Source organism: Mustela putorius, unplaced genomic scaffold (assembly GCF_011764305.1).
Source record: "Mustela putorius furo isolate JIRA1106 unplaced genomic scaffold, ASM1176430v1.1 tig00537227_pilon_pilon_pilon, whole genome shotgun sequence".
In the NCBI taxonomy this organism is placed as follows: Eukaryota; Metazoa; Chordata; class Mammalia; order Carnivora; family Mustelidae; genus Mustela; species Mustela putorius.
Window position 1 is genome coordinate 45,420,316 of NW_025422368.1, and position 21,537 is coordinate 45,441,852.

Here is a 21,537-nt window from a genome sequence, read left to right on the forward strand (position 1 = left end):
CTATGCATACTCAATTAAAATACACCAGACTTATCAAAATAAAGCATTTTGGGGAAACAGCATGCTCTGTATTTATTTTACTTTATAAATCCTGCAAATCCATAAATTTGTTCTTCTAGGTAAGTTCTACAATTTCTTCTCTTTTTTACTCTTTCTTTTTTTTTTGTTTAAGATTTTATTTATTTATTTGACAGAGAGAGAGGGAACACAAGCAGGGGGAGTGGGAGAGGGAGAAGCTGGCTTCCCACCAAGCAGGGAGCCCAACGTGGGCCTCGAACCCAGGACCCTGGGATCATGACCTGAGCCGAAGGCAGACGCTCAATGACTGAGACACCCAGGCACCCTCTTTTTACTATTTCCGCCTAACATCTCAGTTTTTGTTTTTCTGAAATATACTTACCAATTCCATTCTGAAATATACTTATTCTCCAGTGTTTGAGAGAGCTAACTCCTAGTGTATAGAATATTTTCTCCTAGGCATTTCCCAAATATGTGCCCAGAGCAGAGACACGAGGTTCTGCCCTGTACTCTGCAAGGGGCAACTTGTTCAGTGAGGGCCATTCACTCACCTGAGCCACTTCTTTTCTCCTCTGAGTCTCGCTCTTAATGGTACAGGTTGTCACACTGTCTTTTTTTTTTTTCCCTGTCATTCTTTTCTGTCTTTCTTTTTCCTCTGAAAATTGTTTATAAAATAAATACTCCATATATATATATATTGGTCCATAATCCCCTTGCCAAAAACGTCAGGGTCACAGATGTTGCCAAATGCAGGATTTTGGAAGATTTAAAAACTAAACCCCATATACTACATAAAACTCCCAGTGGAAACTGGGCTCGTGCCCTGCAATCAAGGACTCCAATATTTCTGTGGCAAAGTGAGGGAAGAGTAACAGGAAATGTAAGAAAGACAGACTTGCATCTGTTCCGTTCAGATCGTGCCACCAAATTTGTTTCAGAGAACCTTTCCATTTGCAGAGCTCTTAGGATGTCAGAATTGCAGATCAGGGGCTGTAGATCTGTGTATACTCTAGCAACAGGTCTTGGAGGAAGCAGTTTTGGGACTAGGAGCCTGTTAGCACCTCATCATTTTGTAGTAAGGTCTATATTCTGTCTGAGCCCTGCCATTTAAATACAAGCATGTGGACACGGTAGATGGTTAAAAATCTGAAATGTATACTTCTAAAAAGACCAGTAAAGGATCCATCATATTGGGCATATGGAAGAGTTTGTCTGGATACTAAGGTAGTATTTGGCAGAATTAAATAAATGCGTGAATAAGCAGTAAGATTATTTAATTTGCAGGATTTTATTATATTTTTCTCATTTGTTTTACTCTTAGTTTGAAAAGAAAATCTCCCCCTGGTTCACATGTGAGTGTGGTTGGACATATGTTCTCAGGAAGCCTGCCACATACCAGTAGAACCATGTTCACTATCATACATGAAATAAGACAAGAGGATCAAAATGAACTAAAGAACTGATAATATCATATAGCACTGTCCTTTCTTTTAGCATGTTGTGAACATGTGGATATATTTAAAGGTCTCCTTTACGTTGGATAATATCAAAGACAGATCCAATTGATTTTATGTAACAGGCTATTTCAAAGTACTGAACTAGCTGAACTAATGCTTTCTTGCAAAATAAATAATTCGGAAAGAAAATAGATCTTTATTCGTAAATCCTCCTCCCTTCTCAATTAATTAGATTTTGTTGCTGAAAGGAAGTTAAGAAATTCAGCATAAGCCTGATTATATCATGAATGTAAAATGAGCAGGGCAAATAATGGGCTCTATACTCTTTCAAACAAGTTAAATAAGTCCATAATAGCCCACCAGTTGTGTAAACACTATTTCACTATACTTGTAAAAGAAATATTGACTTACCTGTTAACTAAAATTATCCTGGCATGCTTCAGCTAAGCTTATTAGTAATTCTTGTGGTGTACATGAATGTTTTTAGTTGTGGACTTTTATCAAAGATTAAAGAATTAGGAAATCATCCATTTAGCAAACTCAGAAAGCAGACACATACCAGATTGCGCTTTACCAGAATCGATTTTAGGAACTTGGAATCAAAGACTCTGAGAAGCAATAAGTGATTTAAATTCTGGCATGAGAGCTTCCATTACATACCAGCTCGTTAACACTGACATACCTTCCAAAGTCATAAATAAGAACATTTCACCCCCACAAAATACTGAATGAATCTGTTTTAGACTCTCTATTACAAGTAAAGGTACTGTTGTTTGCTTTGACATCTCACTAGTATGTGTTCCTGTGAGTTATCAAGAGAAAACAGAAATGTATATATTTAAGAGGAAAAAGCTTGAATATATACTTGCCGCTACTCTTCACGTAACAAGCCACCATTCTCTGTTCCAGCTGGCTCCACTGCAATCCAAAAGACTATACTTTTCCTTAAAAAAAAATATGTGATGGGGTCCCTGGCTGGCTAAGTCAGCAGAACATGCCAACTCTTGATCTTGGGGTTGTAAGTTCAAGGTCCACACAATATAGAAATTACTTAAAAATAAAATCTTTAAAAAATAAAAATTTTAAAAAATATGTGAATTTCTTTCTCAATGAAATGACAGTAACCCCAAGATCTTATCCAGCTTAAGAGTCTGTGTGTGTGTGTGTGTGTGTGTGTGTGTGTGTTTGAGGGTGGGGAGTGGTAGTGTTTAGAATTCTCAAGGGATTTGGAAAAGAACTTAAAGTCAAATGACTCAAGTCAGAATTTTAGCTCTATCACCGACTTGTTGGTCTCCATTAGGAAAACCGCTTGCATTTCCTATCCTTAAAACATGTAAGAATAATATCTATCTCATAAAGTTGTTAAAAGGACCCGGTGAGGATATGAATGTATAAAGGCTGAGTCAATGCTGATGGTCATTATAATGCAATTTGAGAACCTGATCTTACAAATTAAATGATACTTGCCACAAAACAGACTACTGTCAGTGTCAGTGTCCTTACTGGAAATTTTTTTTTTTTTTTAGTGTGCAAGGAATCTGATGTGCTGTATTCTCATTTTTACTAGCTCTGCTAAAGTAACAAACATACATGCATTCAGGCAATAAAATTATAATTAGCCAACTCATTCCTATTTTCAATTTATATGATTTTTCTATCTTGTAAGGTCTACAAGATCTTGGGGATTCATCAGGTCACGCTTAAATATCCACACTTCTTGTGCCTTCAGGTTTTTAACTGAGCATTCTTGCTTGTAAGTGATCACAAACAAATCCCCACTCACCACCTCAAACAAAACAAAATTCATTAGTTCACCAATTTAGAGGTGATGAGTAGAAAAACCCTTAGATCCAGGTGTTTTAAAAGATGACCCTAGGATTTTGCTTCTTCCTTTACTAATGCTGATAAAGTCCAAGGAGTTTTCTCTACGGCAGAATAACAGTGCGCCTGACTCTAATTTTCCTTGTCCTTACAATTCAAGAAGCCAGAGGAGATCTTCTCACTGTAGAGTCTTTGATGATCTCCCAGATTCAGATTGTTTTGCTTGGGTCATATACCTGCCCAGGGGCAGAGAGGTAGAGCCATGCAGTAGAGAGCCCCATCAGAATCACTTAAAGGTTCCCAAGAAGTGTGGAGTGTTCCTACCAAGAGGAGAGAGGAGAAACGTTGGCAGGAAGATAGACAGGTAGATAGATAGATGATAGATAGATAGATAGATAGATAGATAACAGATGCTCACTATACCTGGCTTCATTGAGTACAGCTGTCTACCCCCATTTTATTGAATCAGAAATCCCTCTACTCTCCATGAATTTATTAACAAGCTTTAATTCCTGAAGAGGAAAGGCACTAACATAGGATGAAAGTCTACTCTGCTCTAGGCCAAGCTGGAGACATTTTCACATTTAGAACAACTTAGGTGAATGATTACCCCCCACCCTTTTTACAGTGAGGGTAACTGAGACAGGTGGGCTCATTCTGTGCCTCTGATCAAATAACCTGAGACCAGCAGAACCTACATTCAAATCTGGTTCTGCCTGATTCATTCCACAGCTAGAGTGTTATGCTCTTTTCAACAACCCTGAAGTCAAGAAAGTATTGCCAAAAGTTTCTAGGCAGACGCTGGACACAACCATATTTGGATGCCTGTGTTGATAAATCGATCAGTCAGTAAATATTTGTTAGGTTTGGGGTCAATACCAGGAGCTTCAGTCCTACAGGTAAAGATAAGACAAATGGCCTACTCCCTGCCTCCAAAGTTGTCCCAATAAGGTTGGCAAAACAAAACAAATACGCTTTCAAGTAAAACTTCACAACTAAATTTTGTGGTATTTACAACATACCGTTCGGTGAGATTCATCTTCTGGGGGAGTCTCCTTTAGACTGCAAGCTCCACGCAGAGAGCTAACTTGCCCCTCGGGTCACTGCTGCTTTGTGATCCTCGTTCTACAAATATTAGTCGCTTGATGATGAAGGCAGACTGCGGTCACGGGAGGTTTCGTAAAAAGAATAAATCTTGAGTTGCACTTACAAAGTCATCTGGGGAAAGAAAAAAGGTGGGAAGGGAAATAGGCAATTTGTAGGCATTCTCTACATGTGGAAGCAATGGCTGGGAGAAACAGTCATGTAGAAATGAACAAAGTGACTGTAGGGGATGTGATGTGCGTAGGGATAAGTGGAGAACAGTCCAGAACCGGGCACTGCCCTCCTGTCCAGAAACCAGGCTTAACTCACAGTTTTCAGCAGCCACTGTCAAATTTTCCGGTATCTCTGGGCCACAGCTCCTTTATTTGGTCAATGAGGAGGATGGAGTTTCTAATTCTCAGCCACTGCACCCCTCCATCTGATCCAGAGAATCACAAACTTGCAAATGATGGGATTCACCCAAGAAAAGGACATGATCAGAATACTGATTCAGGTCCAGGTACCTGTATTAACCATAAAAGCTCCACAGATGATCAGCCAGGTGCGGGGATCACTCCTTCCATGAAGGGGGCAAGTATACCTAACAAAAAGGATAAAGAACTTCCCAACTGTAAAATTCTGAAGTTTGTACAGGGAATTCGGTGGGAACGGCCGAGTGGAAGAAGACTAAGAGAGGCCTCGAGAGCCAAAAGTGTTCTCCACCTTCATAAAACAAGGAGGCATTGTGCCCCCAGAGAGAAAATTGTGCATTTTTGTGAGTTGATGTGACAGGCTTGGGCTGTCATCTCCTTAAGATACTCTCTCAGGGCCTGGAGACTTTGATTTGTTCCCACTGAGGCCTTCTCTCCAAGAAAGCCCCAAGTCCTTCTTTCTTCCCCAGTTTCACCGTAGGGCACTTGCTGAAGCGCGTGAGAAGACACATTCTGCCCTGGTACTCCGCAACAGTTTTCCCAGAACCCGGCGCCTGCCGCCTGGGCACTGGGGGAGGGGAGCGGGGTTGGAGAGGGGGGACACTGCAGTTACAGAACCCTGGGGGCACTTGGCAAGAAAAGGCCCCTCCCTGAACAAAAGCAAATGGCCATCTGTCTGTCTGTCTGTCTGGCATTGTTCTACTTAAGGTGACTTTCCAGGAGATCCTGAAACACTTAAAAAAAAAAAAAATAGCCATTTCGTCTTCTCGCGCCAAGAGTTAGGAAGGCAGAATTGCAGTACTTGCTCACGAGCCGTATTTACTTAGCCATTAACCAGGCACTTTGATTTTAGGGCAAAAGCGAGCTAGACAGTGTGCTGTGAGGTAAGGATCAAAAAGGCCACCCATCGTTCGCCTGGGAATACCTGTTTATACCTGTTTCCTTACCCTAATAACTTTAACTATTTTTCTGGACTGAATGTTAGTCTTTTTTTTTTTTTTTTTCCTCCTCCAAATCACTCCATGTATTCCATCCGTTATTTGAAGTGGGCTTGGAGGAAGCGTGCTGCATCCTTCGGTCCCTGCGCAGCTGTGTGTGTCCCTCAGACGGGTCCCCTTCGGCTCTCGGATCTGGGTCGCCACAACGCAGAGGGGAAGGGGGGGGTGCCGCAGCCCTCACACGGTGCTGAGCGCCGGAATCCGCCCCGCGGCCACCAAGCCCGAGCGCCGAGAACTTGCCTGCACCTCTCGCCGCCAGCCGCCTCCCAGCCGGCGCTCGGGAAAGGAGGGAGGGGGCGGGAGGAGGGAAAGCGCGGCTGGGCGCGGTGGGGGGGGGGGGTTGCCTGGGAAGCCGGGCTGCGCTGACGTCACTGGGCGCGCAATTCGGGCTGGAGCGCTTTAAAAAACAAGCGTGCGAGCGGAGATGCTGCTCCACACCGAGCAGGCGGCCTGCAGCAGCAACGCTCTCTGCCCCTGCGGCGGCTGCAGCCAGGGCCGCTCCGGAGGCCCGCGTGGCGGCAGCGGGCACGGCCGGGACCCGCGGCGCTTCCCCTCGGCGCCCCCGCCGTGGGGCAGGAGCCCAGTGCCCGGCGCTGCAGGCGCGCGCTAAGCGGCAGAGGCCCGCGGCAACCCGGACGCTGCCCTCCGACCGCGGCTCGCTCCCGGCCCCCTCCCCGGGCACCATGGACACCTCCCGGGTCGGCGTGCTCCTGTCCTTGCCGGTCCTGTTGCAGCTGGCGGCCGTGGGCGGTTCGCCCAGGCCCGGCGCGCTGCTGCGGGGGTGCCCCGCGCACTGTCAGTGCGAGCCCGACGGCAGGATGCTGCTCAGGGTGGACTGCTCAGACCTGGGGCTCTCGGAGCTGCCATCCAACCTCAGCGTCTTCACCTCCTACCTGTAAGTGCGCCCCGCTCCGCTCCGGGAAGGGGACAGATCGGGGGAGAGCAGCCTGGCGGGACTGGAAGGGACCGGGCGAGTTTGCGGAGGGCATCTTGGACAGACGTGTTTAGGCCCCCGGGGAAATGCACGTGTCTCGGGGGGAGCACGGGCGCACTTTTGGTGCTCGCAGAGAAACGGCTTCAAGTGCAAGCCCCAGAAAGCGCTCGTGCGTCGCAGCTTCCCGATGCAGCTCTAGGCAGGTCGCAGGGCTCCCGGTGTAGGCATCAGCTTGCAGCGCAGGCATATGCGCCCCTGAGCCTGGAACGTAAGGGCGGGCGGCCCAATTGATCCCTGCTGCAACCTCCCCTCCGCGTCCAGACGCGTTCCACGAAGATACGGGCTGTAAAACGTTTCCCCAAAGGAGAACTCCAACTTGCTCAGCCCCGAAGGAACTTACTTTGCATCCCTTGCAGGGACGTGTGATGTAACCTTTTTCTTTTCTTCTTTCTTCCTTTTTTTTTTTTTTCTTTTAATGAAGTGATTAAAATGTGGCAACCACAAACCCTGATTAGAGCTGCCAGAACGTTATCTTTACCTTTGGCTGCCCGAGCCGCCCTTTGAAGTGCCCGCGGCCACGGTGTAATCTTTAACCATCTCCTCCTCCCGGGGAGGAAAAGGGAAGTGGGCTGAAGGCGGCGGGCGAGTAAACAGCAGCGCCGACAACCCAGGGGAGACCCGAAGCTCTGTCATCCCTCGGGGATCCTCCCCCTTTTCACCCCCACCGCAGCCTCCAAAGACCCCCAAAGCCCCAACCGCGAAGACCAGGCCAGGGGTTCGTTTCGTAATTTTGTCTCTGGAAAACTGAGACCCGAAGGATGATAACAGGTGTTGGGTGGATGAGGTGACCCAGGAGGAACCCAATTCTCGGGAACCAAGGCGACTACTTCCCCCAAACCCATGGAATGTCTGCGGCTCGGTTCCTTCGGGCAGAGGGAGACTAGGGTCAGAGCCACTCTGAAAAAGGGGTCGCGAGGTGGTCACAAGGAGACCCGTTAAAGTTTTAATTCGAGTCACCGCAGTGAGCCCACCCCAAGCCCACGTCATGCCAGTTTCGGCTTCTCTGATGTACCTTGGCAGGAGGGAGTTGGGATGTTTGTGTGAACTGGTTCTTTCCTCTGTTTAGTTGTTTTCTGGAGAAAAGAAACATGAAGAGGCTTGCATAAGGCCTTCCACTAGATAGTGATTCTTTTTCTGCGGACAGCATGAGAAAGAAAAAAATTTATTTGCTTTAATATTTGCGTTGAAAAGAGGGCACGATCCTGCTAGATTTTAGTGTTAGCAGATGGCAGTCTCCTTCTCATCTACCATAAAACTATTTGGCGTGCTTTTTTCTTTACTTGAAAAAATTATAAAATTGTGTATTTCCCCACCAGGTTTTCCTCCAATTGCACTCATTGCAGGTGGTAGTGATACGTTTACAGTGGTGGAAATGACCATTCTCTAAGAATTCACATTTCTTCCTCCTCAACAGCAGTCTGTTGTACTACAAAGTGAAATGCTCATCCCCAGCCTCTGGTTTAAACGCTCAACTCATTGTTTCAAGAATCATAGGGTCTTCTGTATAGTGAGTTTTTGAGAGCAGTTTGGCAACTGCGCTCAAGAGCCTGGAACTATTCTGCCCCATTGCCCTGAAGAAATTGATTAGTTATAAGGGAGGTGTGCAGTCCCCCCAAACACGGATGGATTGCAATCATACACGTGTCATAAGAATACAGAAAATAAATTTGAGTGGTGTCAGGATGCTTTTTTTCCTCCCACTTGAAAGAGTGAACATTTGTTAGGCTTCTGTTACTAAAAGTTGGCATCATATGCTGTTTCAGATGATTTCCCACATACCTCAAATGCATCTAACTGTGTCCTCAGTAGGTGAGGAGATCTTCCTGCCACCATTCCTTATCTATCTATCATTATAGATAACTCCTTGGAGTTAAGATAGTGTTGGGAAGTTAATTGTCATCTCTTTCTCGTGCGGTTTGATGACAGCCTGTACTCCGGCCTAATGGGAAATTCTCTCAGTGCGCTATAAAATATTAATCTCAAAGTGTCCCAGTGAAAGTTAAAAACTTGTTTCTCGCTACTAACATGTCAGGCACCATCAGTGCTAAATGTAGAAATCAGTCCTGAAGTAAATAACCAAACCCATGTTCCTCATAAGGTGTGGTTTCAGAATTTAATCTCCTTATAGAGTACAAAATGTCAGGAGCCACCGGATGCCCTTTCTGGGAGGGGGATGGGGCGGTGGGTAAGAGGCTTGGAGAGTTTTGGGTTTTGTCTTCCCAACCACAGGAACTCTGTGTAGACATTAAGGGCAGATGGTGCCCTCTTTTGGTTACACCTAGAATTATCTGACCATTTCTGCCTTAGCTTGTATGCTCCTAACCTGAAAGAGAAATTTTTATTTACTCATAATCAAATAAATAAGCATGGATTGGTTTCCTTAGTTTAAAAAATAACTTCCCTTTGCTCTTGAAAGAGACCATGAAGTTATAGCCGGGTACCGCTGGGGCCACACCGTCATTAAGCTTTGGCGAGAACATCAAACCGTGCCCAGGGTTGATGTGGGTAAAAAAACAGACTGCTATCTTTAATTGTTTGTCGTAGGTGATCACCATTTATTTGAGTCAAAATATTATCTCTTAATCTTCCTTCCCTCCCCACAGAAGAATAAGCGTTTAATTTTCTTCAAACAGATTGATGATGGCAAGTTGCAGCTGGATACACTTGGCAAACGGATTTGCCATCATCTGATAGCTGGCTAGCCAGACTCGTAGGTAAAGAAAGTTTCCTGAGCCTCTTCATAGAAAGTAAGAGCTATTTATGTGCAGTTTTGTAATCTTTGTTCCCCCAGAAAAGCACCATCTTAAGCCAGTCTAAACATTAATACTGATTCTCTTTTCTTACTGAACTGCATTCCCCGGTAGATCTGTATTTGGACCACTATACATGGTGGAAACACTGGAAAATCTCAATCTTAATCTTCTCTTTCTCTCTCTCTCTCTCTCTCTCCCCCAGTCATTTTGGGCTCTGATTTCACAAAATAGTAAATAGGCTAATAAAGCTCCCTCTGCATTAAAGTAAGGGAGACACTAAGGTTGAGACCTAAAAGCAAGCAACAACTAGTTACAGTGTTTAATACATTTCAATCTGTCAGAAATAAGCAGATGATCTTATTATGAGTAAATTATTTTAATGCATGAAACATGGACATTTTTTGCTAATTGGGTTTCAAAAATAATTTCCCCTATGCTACTTAGATGTGTCTTTCCCCCAGTTAGTGTGGCATCCAAACAGAAAACTAAATCCTTATGAACATCCTAATATAGTTTCAGTATAGAAAATATACTTTTGTTTATTGATCTAGAACAGCCACTTTATTTTTAAATGAACGCTGAGTTTTTCCCTGCTGTTGCTTAAAGACACGAATATTTTATCCACAAGCAAATTCATGTCACATGAACCAAAGGAACAGGGAGAATGAATTTTTTAAAAAATTTTTGTGTAGCTTGCTTACTTTTCCATATGCAACTTTATAACAAAATTTAATTTTACACATAGTTAGCAAAACTGGTATTAATAAAAACTGATCAAAACCCCCAATTATAACCAATTAAGTATGGCCCTGGTGTCATGCATATGTTTTAAGCATTTAAGATGCAGTTTCAAAATTAAAGAATATTTTTAGAATCTTCTTTGAAATGGTCTAATATATTTCTGCTTCCCTGCAAGCAAAGAAAAGTATTTTAAATCAAAGAAAATGTTTGTAGTTTAGAAATGGTTACAAAAGGCTTTAGCTCTTATAACAGTCTTAAAATTTAGATCGATTGCAGAATTTATGCAGTTTGCTCTACAGACTGCTTTCAAAATTCGTTGAAAATAGAAAGATGTCAGTGACTTTCCTTCATTTTAAAGAAGCTCTTTCTTTTTCTCCAGGATTCCCAGCGTTGTTTTAGTAGTGTTTTTGTTAATGGGGGCAATTACTGAAACTCATTGACTAAATTATTCCGAGTGATATTTTTTTTTTTTAAGCAGTGGTTCTGATTCAATTTTATGATGTAGATTTAAGATAAATATTTTACTGAATATGATCAATATGTGTATGACAGTTTGTGTGACGAGAATGAAGTTTTACATAAAAGAAATATGATCTTCAATCAGATCTTCAATCTTTTTTTGTCCTTACGCGTTTTCTTCAAAGTAAAGGAGTTCTGATAGCAATCACAAACGAATTAGAAAATTGGAATTAAAAAGAAGAACCTTTGTAGTTAAATGAAATGTGTTTTGATAATGGAACCATTCCCAATTGGATGTGTTTGAAGTTCAAAAACACTAAGCTGGTCTATGATTTCTCGAAGTTAAGTTTTTTAACTGAACTATTTGATTTTTTTAATTTCCAAGGCATCTGTCAAAGGCATAGAAATAGTATCCATGTAAGCAATTAACTCCAAAAAGCTGTCATATAATAAACATTGCAGAATATTTGTAGTTTTATAACTGATACCTAATAACTACTGACCTTAGTAAAACACTTTTTATATTTTTTCTATAAAATTCATACATTTAAGTCATTTTAGCTATAAACTGAAGTATGTTTCCAATTAATCCAAATCACATGCCATAAGATAGAAATGGAAAACAGTAGTGAGCTCTGCATTGAGCAGTTCTGTGGAGTAATTTTTTGTTTTTGTTCAGTTACTTATATAAATCTAGAATAATGCTAAATGGTACATTTCCTCGTAAACACTCCACAAGTGGATATTTCTGGCAAATTAAATTCTTCGTGAGAAGGCAAATTCTTTCCTATGAGATTCAACCTCTTCACTCCTGTTGCAATGTTTTCCTTTATATAGTCTCACTTTATAGCACAAAGATGAATCAGACTTTCATCAGAACCACAACTGATATATTACATACCAAAGAAAACAAGCTGATCATCTAGTCCTGTCGCTATTTTTGATGTCTCTTAGCAGAATTTCATTTGTTAAATGGATCCACGAGTTCTAACCTCCTGCAACTTTTTTATTCCCGTATCTGTCAGCTTCAATCCACATTTTTATTCACTTGTTATAGACGCCAACTACAACACTCCGTCTCACCCAGGGAACAACTTTTTCTATGGGAAAAGGAGATATTTCATCGACGGATTTTTTTCATAAAATTTTTCATAATTCAAAGTTAACTTTGTTCTCCAGAGGTGGGAGGCAGGCCCATTCTTGAAATCCCTGGCATTTATTTTCTCCTACCTCTCCCAGTGAATTTTTTTTTTTTTTAATTACACTGATCAAGCCCAATGAAAATGCCTTCTTTGAAACTGGTAGGTAGAAGAACATTAGTCATTTGATTTCAAGCAATGCAATTGCATTGTCTAGGGGTAATAGTAAAAGACTGTTAACAGGGTGTCCGCAGTAGGAGAAGAGCCGTTTTAAAACTGCTTCACAAGCCAGACCCTTTCCTCATACCTTCATCTATTTATGACCCCTGTTCTCAGTGTTGAAGACTGGGAATGGAAAAGCAGCAGTTCACACTGAGAGGACGCAGAGGCATGGACCATGTCTGTGAAAGGGTCTTCCTTTTAAGGTCAAGTGGAATAACACTCCAGGATGTGATGATGAGCTCTCTTCCCTTCAGGGTTTCTTCTCCTCACTAGACTGTGAGCTCCTCCAGGGTAGGAAATTGTCCACTTTATAACCCAAGTGCCTATGCCAGTGCCTGACACTTAAGCGGTGTTCAGTAAACAGTGACGGTGTGGAAGTGAAGAGAGCTGAAATCCCAGTGGCTGAAAGAGGCCCCTCTGCACTTAACAGAACCACAAAAGGCTCTCCCAGCTCTGTAGGGCCCAGCCCCACTTGAAATACAATTAAATTGTATGCAGCTTAAAGGATGCAAGGAGGGGTTTATTTTAACAAATGCACCAGAATTTACATATCTAAATTACTTTATTAGAATAACAGCTGACATTTATATTGTTCCTCCGGAGTACTAGGCATTATGCTAAGTACTTTACTCCTTCATAGGCCCACAAGCAATCTGTGACACAGATACTATCATCATCCCTAACTTGCAGGCCTGTCTGCTTATTCAAGGATATTTCTATTCCTTGATGTGTTTGGGGACCTCTCTGAAATTATCTTCAGAGCCAGTTTATCAGAAACACAAGAAAATCAGCCTTCTAATTTATAGCTATGCCTCCCCATGATTGTAATTGCTGCTGAAATATTTCAGCACATTTTTTTTTCCAGCAACACAATTTACGAAGCTCTAATACCAGAAGTATTTCTTCAGCTAACTGGGAAATGCAGTTTTAAATTTTCAGTAAAGTGAGAGTAACATTATATAGCTGAGGGCTGATATTTGAAGTTTAGTAGATATTTTTTCATATATCCATTTTATTACTACCACAGGAATAATTTTTCTTGCCCCCAAGTCAGAGATAAATTGTGGTAGCTGCCTAAGTATTCTAAAAAGTGATCAGTTGACTAATAACTTCCAAGTCAAGAATAAAACTCTTTTTTTTTTTCTCTGACCAGATCGATGCGTCAAATAAAGCAGCTGAATTCTTTGGAACTATTTCTCAAGTCAAAGAGACATGTACTTTCTTAATGGGCAGATTTTATTTGAGTTTGTATTCACCTTTAAAGCTGATAAGATAAACTGAAGTCATAAAGGCCATACTACCATTTGATTCAGAATGGAAATTATTTCAAAGTTTTGTCTACTTTGCTGTCTGTAAACCGTGCACAGTTTAACAGTTAGGGCAGTGATACTGACTTCTGTGTAAATTAGAAATCCGGATGCATCAGAGAAAAGTTTCCCTAAAAAATGTTTCTTAGGAAGAAAAACTCTTCCTAAACCATCCATCTTGTTTCATCAGTCTTATTTCATTTGCTGCTAGAAATCTAATGTGTGTTCATCATTTATGGCCTTACGAAGTCAATGATATGAAAAACCCATAGCTAGCGAATCAATTATAAATTATATTCAGTATAAAGAGCATCTCATCCAGTAAGAATCAATGTTTAGAAAATGTAAGATACACATGGATAAAATCCCTAAAATCCCCTAGAACACCACTCTCAACTCCAGCTTTGTTTTAACATTAATAATTTAAAATTACTCAGCAGTCACGTTCAAGTGTCCCCTTTGTGAGGTACGCGCATTTTTTTCTGTATTCCTTTTATCGTCCTTGCCTTCAGAAGGAGTTTGGTTTCCTCTTCGAACAAGGACTGTGGCTGGCAGGAGGGAGGAAAGCAGTCTCTGTCCTCCACCCACGAACACCCACGGCACCGACATACCAGTAAGCAACGGTTTCCTTTCTGCCACTCGCTCCGTGGAAATGACATGTAACCTTGACATGGCGTGGCGGCGGAGAGCCAGCTCTTTCAAGGCGAGAGGCTGAGGAGCTGGCTGCGGGAAGGCACCTTCGGTTTAGTTCAGAAGCTGAAATGCAGAAGACAATCGTGCTGGCAAAGGGAGCCCACCTCCAGCTGAGAACGCGTGCACTGAGCTGACCTTCCTCCTCAGCTTGCCAGCTGAGATTAAGCTTTCTTCAAGTGGTCCCTTGTCAGCCCTGCCTTCTCTCCAGTGTTGCTCATCTTTCACAACTGGAAGCCAAGTGTTTCAAACTGTTACTCAATTTTGCAGCCAAATTCCTTTATTTCCTTCCTCCTCCTCCTTGTCTCCCTCACACACACACACACACACACACACACACACACACAGATGGCTAACCTTACATTTGTGCCTTCCTTTCCAAAGTCGACACTCAGAAGAGGACCTGCGAATTTTTATGTTTCACTGAAAAGCTGTTAAATATTTCTGTGCTTCTTTTTTCTTGAAACCTTAATTAAGTAGAACAGGGACATCTACAAAAGATGTCTATTTGCAAAAATAACCTGCCTTTGATCAAAAAAGCCGCAAAAGTGTACTTCTCAGGAAAGTAGAAAACCACACATGATCTCAAGTGGAAAAAATATAAAGAATTTGCTGAATTTTTAACCTTAGTACATAACAAAGATATTATTTTAAAGTTGGTTGGTTAATGTGGGCTGTGTTAGAAATTTCATTGTGCTGTGTTTGGGTTTACCCAATGTTATTTTAATGAGTTTATTGGTTCAACATACAAAACACCACATGGCACTTAAGTTTTCAGGTTATAAATTTTCTTGGGAGGCACTTACTTGAAGGAACTCGGTTACATAATCAACTGGTCTTTCAATCTATCAGCACGAAATAACCTTTCACTTTTTGTATACATATACAGTGAGGATTATTTGGTTATAAAAACCAAATAAAATTTTCCATGGAAGAAGTCACCTTCCTAAATCATCTATTTTTGTGTACGTATTGAGACTTTGGTAATAAACACTTGTTCCACAGTTTTGTCGAATGCATCTACAGAATGAGTTTGGCATCTTCTAGGGAAGACAGAAATTAGACATCTTCCTTATTTTCTCTTCAAACTTCCTGTCCTGAAGGGACCCTTACAGACATGTCTGCATTTGCCCGTAGAACTACTCTATGACCATTGGCGTATCAACTACCCAATAAAGGAAAGCCTAGGGGGGAAAAAAAAATGCCAACAGACATGGAAAGAGGAAGTAAGGAAATCTGCTAGCCAAGAGGCTGTACAGGCAGAACTCAGACGGTGAGACCTCTACTAGCCCCCCCCCCCCGCCCGTCCCGCATCTTTCTCAATCCTTCTCCATCCCTGGCTTCTAGATAGTATCAGAGGACTGGAAACATGCCTTCTCCTTATCTCAGATACTTTCCCCCAGGGCTTCAAACTAGAGATGGAGGGAAGTTTAGAGAGAAGAGTCTTTGGGATTAAAGTATCAGTTCTAAGTGCACTAAAGTTGGGGTCTTTCATTTTAAGCTGGGGAAGCCACATCACTCTCCCTCTGGTGGGAGGCCCGCATCACAGCAGCCCCTTCCCTCAGCAGCTGTCGTTCTCTGGGGGCTCTGGGCAACAGAGGAAGTTCAAGATCTTTTTTCACTGAGTCTTCAAGCTCGGGTAGCAAAGGAAATCCTAGTTAAACCAGATTCTCCCAGGGTGTAAGCATATCTCATTTGAAGATCTCAGAAGTTCTAGCAATGTGATTCACTGACAGCAAGAATGCACCTTCCGCCTTACAGCTGCTGGTCACCCAGCCTAGAGACTGCTTCCCCACGGTCTTACAATCCTAAGAAGTGTTAGGTAGATACAGTCTGGTCCTGAATGACTAGAAGGTAGTAATTTGAGGCCCCCTTTGCCTTAGCTGTAGAAAGGCCTCAAAACAAGTTAATTGCATATTGGGAAGGGAAAGGCTAATTTTGATAGATTGATGTTAAAGATCATACCAATTCAAAGCTTGTGCTAGTAGCTATTTGCATGTAGAGTACATTCTACTGTAAAGAACTAAGGATAATCTTTTATGCACAGATTACCAGCAGGACTAAGCTGTATACCTAAGGTCACATTACAGAGTACAAAACTGAAATTTAATCATGATTGCTGGACCATTAGCCTAATTGCCCAAATAAACAGAATGAGAATCACTTAGATGGGTTGCAGAGGTCTCTGATGAGTCAAACGCTATGTCCACCCGTGGGATTTAGAATGTGAAGGACCTTGGAGGTCACCTAATCCAACACCTTCATTTCACAGATGATGAAATTCATGTTCCTAAGAGGTAAATGACATTCACGAAAGCACATGGCTGGCAAAGATAGAGTTCGAACCCCAGTTGATTGTTCCTTCTTGTCACTTTTTTGCTCCAATGCCAGACACTCAAGTGAACTCTAAAGTTCCCAGTTACTTTTCTAGGTGTTGCCAAAGAGTCCTGTTGTTTATGTGTGCTATATACATAAATATATGTGCCTGGATTTTAACCATATCATCTTTTTTTTTTTTTTTTAGCCCATTGTAAGATACAGAGAAAGTGTCTCTGTATCACCTAAAAATCTTCAAAAGAGAAGGAAACAACCAGATTTAGTTTGAGAAATAAATAATTTCCCAAATGTCTGTTCATGGTAGTTAAACTTGTGTTCATTATAATTTTTTTAAAGACTTTTATTTATTTATTTGATAGACAAAGATCACAAGTAGGCAGAGAGAGAGGAGGAAGCAGGCTCCCCACCGAGCAGACAGCCTGATGCGGGGCTCGATCCCAGGACCCTGGGATCATGACCCGAGCCGAAGGCAGAGGCCTCAATCCACCCAGTGGCCCGTCATTATAATTTGAATTTCATTTGTGGCCTTAACTTGACCAAATTGAGATTGTCTTCATGTCTCCTGAATGTGCTCCCTTTCTCATCCAGCACTAAAATTGCCTTAGTTCATGTTCTCCTTGCTTTTTGCCTGGATTGCTGCGGCAGTCTCCTGTCTTGGTTTACATAGACCCTCAGCACACACATTCCCTACCCCCATGCTTGTTTGTCTAAGATGCACCTCGCGTCATGTCTCTCTTGTTCAGTCCTTCAGTGGTTTCCTGTGGCTTTCATGATAAAGTTTAAATTCTCAGTTTGACCCACAAAGTAAGCTTCTCTTGCTTCATTCCTCCCCTGCTGCCAGCTCTACCGCTCAGCCCCTCCTCTCTTGACTCTCTGACTCCCTTGACTCTCTCTTAACTCCAGCATATCGAACTCCACCTGCAATTTCCATATTTCCTTCCTCCAGGTGTTCATGTATGTTGGTGTGTGCATGGAATGCCTCTCTTCTTTTTCATTTTTTGGACTTGTAGGAGGAATCATTCCATACTCAGTTCAAGCATCTTCTTCTTCTGGAAAGCCTCCTGGGACCCACACCTCTAGAACCCAGTCTTTGATGCTTCCACATCATGCTGAGCCCACCTCTGTCCTAGAACTCCCCATACTTGACTACCATATTTGTCTGCTTGTCTGTTTTCATTACTAGACTATGTATACTCCTTGAGTTATGGGTTTTCGTGAACCAAAGAAGAATCACCCTGGGATTTAGATCAGAACACAGAAACCCTGTGTGTGTGTGTGTGTGTGTGTGTGTGTGTGTGTGTGTTTCAGAATCCCTGTGTATTAATCATGTTTTTCATTTTCTGCATTTTTGTGATGCTTTGCTCTCTCTTGGGGACTTGTGGACCCGGGAGACTTGGGCCTATCAGGGCTATCTAAAATTCCTAGAGATAGAGGGTACTTCTCTGCAAGTGTGCCTTTCATATGCAAACCAACCAATCCAAAGCCCACACCCCCACCATCTTCATTATTAGGCTCTTAGGAGGTGCTCTAGGGCAATATTGCCTCTCCTAATGACGCCAGCTCCAGGTACCAGACCACTCTTGGACAGCCCCTGTGCCCCCGAGCCTGCTGAAATTATTCCGACTAGCCAGTTCCTAGTTTGCTTTCCCTACCTATTCCTGCACATGGAAACCACCATGAAAGCTCATGCCCATGCTTGCTTTCCTCCCTCTCCTTCTTCCTCCTGACTCTGGTGCTCACCCATGTGACCTTGTGTGACTTTGCATGGCCTGATATGCCCCCGACTCTTGGGAAATGTGAGTAAAACACTATCTTTTCACTAACAGTTGTCTCCTGATCCATAGGCCATCCCATACCTAAACAACACTAAAACCTATATTTTAAAATACCCTCTTGTCCATGCTCTGGCCTTTCCCAGGGTAGCTCCAGGGAGAGTCAGTACCTTTGTCTCTCTCTATTCCCCTAAACTGTGGCAAACGCACTTTTCTACATCTAAGATACAAGGCCCCATTTCTCTGGCCCTCAAATATGTAACAAAAAGGGAGACAAGCTGATAAAATCGCTGGTATAATCTTATATTCTGAAAGCAGAGAGGTCCTTGCCTCTACACTTGGTAGACTGCAGTGTTTGTAAACTCCCTAGAAAGGGAAAACCACTCAGAAAGTGCTTTTTGTCCCCAATTTCTCATTTACCCCTCATAACAGGCAGTAAAAGTTATAATTATCCCTACTTCGGAAATGAGAACAGCTTGGCAAAGATCTCAGACCTATCTCGAGTAACCTTGGCAAGTTACTCTGTGTCTCAGTTTCCTCATGTGTAAAATGTCAATAATTATGATAACCTCCCTTGCGGGATTGTTGTGAAGATTGGTAAGATCATTCACGTAAAGCCCTTTGCATAGTGCCTCATGTGTGGAGTGGGAATTAAATGTTGCGTGCTATGGTCTTTGTTGCTGATGAAGTTACAGCCGTTAAAACACTGAACCCATGCTTTTCTTTTTTAAGAAAAGATTTATTTATTTATTTGTTTAGAGAGAGGATGAGCACCGGGAGGGGCAGAGGGAAAGGGAGAATCTCAAGCAGACTCTGCACTGAGCACAGAGCCTGACACGGGGCTCAATCTCAGGACCCTGAGATCGTGACCTGAACCGAAGTCAAGAGTCCGATGCCCAATGGACTGATCCACCCAGGTGCCCTTAAACCCATGCTTTTCAAATACAGAGTTGCCTACTATTGCTGTTCCCTAAAATAGTTGAATCCATTGCCCTATATAACGTTCATTAAACAAGAATTTTTACCTACTAGGTAAAAGACCAGGGGAAGCAAAAAGGGGCAGCTTCCCATGAGTGGTATATCACCCAGCACCTGTTTAAGTTTAAAAGATTCTTTCATCTTTGATCCTTGGTATCAAATAGAAATTTCTGTGTATTAAATGACATCTCATATTTTCACATGAGTGCATAATATTGTGTAGACACTGCACAGACCTCCAGGGTGACGGATGACCGAGTAGACACTTTGTCATGGAGAGTGAGCCCGTGGCCTGATGGTTAAAGCCCACTCTTCAGACAGGATTCAATGAATGGCCCACAACTTGTGGTCCTGGGCTGAAATTGTTTTTCTCCTCTCATTTTCATCTCACCCATCCCCATGACTTCTCCGGAGTATGAAGGAAAAAATCAGTTAGGCTCTCAGAAGCCCAATCTCAGCGGCTGACTTGCTGTAGCAGCAGGCAAGAGAGGACAGATTGCGTTGGGGGCGGAGAGGACAGAGGGAAAACAGCCTTTTCTCAGAGCCAGAGATGTACCCCGGAAAACTATGTTTTCAACACAACAAAAATGTGTTTGATTTTTTCAATGTATTAACAGCTGAAAAAAATAACTCTGGGGGAAAAAAACATGTAAGGAATAGGTTTAGGTCTATCTGAAAATACCTTCAAAAGAGTTGAATTTTCGTGAGGAATTACGGCAGCTGTCTTTAAAAAGAAGCAGTTCAGTGCAATCACAGGAAGGATCTTTGCAGTCAGTGATGACAATGAGGCTGAAATTATTTCCTGGACAATAATAGCTACCAATGACTTGAGTCTTTGAGGGGGAAGGGATTCAAAGTTAAATAGAGGGTCAAAGCGCCACTCAGGCTTGTCTTTGAGCTGGGGGCCTTGGAATTAGGCCCAGTGATCCCCAGCAGAGAGGAGAGATGGGTGGGCGGTTATTGGACCAGACAGCCTTTTAATTCTGCTAGATGAGCCCTGTGTCACCATCTCCCCATATTCTCCACACCTCCCTGCAGAAGAGGCAAGCTGCTTCACCCATGACCAATGAAGTCAAGAGAGCAGGTCTGAAAAGGACAAGGGAACTCTCCCCTCTCGGAACACTTTCATTTCTTACTGCATGTGAAAGGATGATTCTGGAATTCTTGAGTGCCCACTGAATCACTAAAGTAAGAAGCTGATTTATTTTTACAGCCCTCAAGCCAAAACTGAAGGAACATTCAGGCAGACGTCTATGACGTCTATGACGTCAGTGTTCCCCAGCAGCTTAGAATGGACAAGTGGGATCTCTCAGCCTAGCTTCTTCTCTGTTAGGCAGTTTGGAACAGTCACCAACCCAGGCTGGATGAGAAGGCAGCAAAGGTCACACAATTTCAAGTGAAGAGTCAGAAGGATCTTCCTTAGACAAAGCACAGTTCTCCGGGTAGTGAGAGGGTAAGAGAAAAGCGGCAGCCCAAAGGAAACAGGGACAGATGAGAAAAGAATAAAAAAGCAAAGGTGAAATCAACTGCAGGTCAGAGAGAAAAAGCAAGGATTGAGCTCAAGCTGCCAAAAGGACACAGACGCTGGCGACCATCTCCGCTATGGGGTGGGCTCACCCAACAGGTCCATGTCCGTCCTTCAGGGGGTCTGCACACACACTCGCACATACTACACACCCATGGCGGGAGCACATCTCTGCATTTACACATGGAAGAAATGGAACTCATTTGGCAAACAGCCTGAAAATCTCCCAACACATGTATCTACTCTCCCTAGGATGCTAAGGCACCCAGCATCATCCTAGGAGCTGGGAAATAGTTAACATTGGGATGCAGTGAGACAGAACCAACTGCAGGTGCAGAGGAGCAGTGTGCTAGATTAGAGGTCTAGTCCATGGTTTTCACATTGTCTGCACATGAGCTCCATCTGGAACCTAACATTAACCAACTTGAGGCATAGATCCCACACCAGACCAGCTCAGTCAGAATCTCTGCGGGAAGAAGCGAGGCATCAGAATGAATTTTTTACTCCCCAGGGCAAATTCAGTGTGGGGTCAAGTTTTGAGGACCACTGATCTCTCCCATCCCCACCAGCCGTAGGATCTCTGGCAGGATGTGCATACCCTCCCGGCCTCAGTTTTCATATCTGTAAAGTCCGAGAGGTGAGCATATGCTCTGAGGTCTCTCCAGTTCTCTGTCAATCTGTCATTTTGACATTTGTGTGTATCGTACACCAGGACAGGTGTCGCAAGATGGTAAAAAGGGGAGGTGTCTACGCATCCACCCCCACCATCCGTTTTGTACAGCAAATCTGGGAGCATTGTCGACTCTCCTGCA

At 42.9% G+C, this 21,537-nt stretch overlaps 1 protein-coding gene across 2 annotated transcripts in view; it reads left to right on the forward strand.

The window, feature by feature from the left end:
• Window positions 1-6,167: 6,167 nt before the first annotated feature.
• The window catches only part of LGR5 (leucine rich repeat containing G protein-coupled receptor 5), a 123,093-nt gene continuing 107,723 nt past the window's right edge, over window positions 6,168-21,537 (forward strand). For both annotated transcript variants that reach the window (XM_004752432.3, XM_045073077.1), the window contains exon 1: window positions 6,168-6,703. In XM_004752432.3, coding sequence (XP_004752489.1) covers window positions 6,492-6,703 — 212 coding nt within the window. In that variant the 5' untranslated portion in view covers window positions 6,168-6,491. The remainder of the gene's footprint in view (window positions 6,704-21,537) is intronic.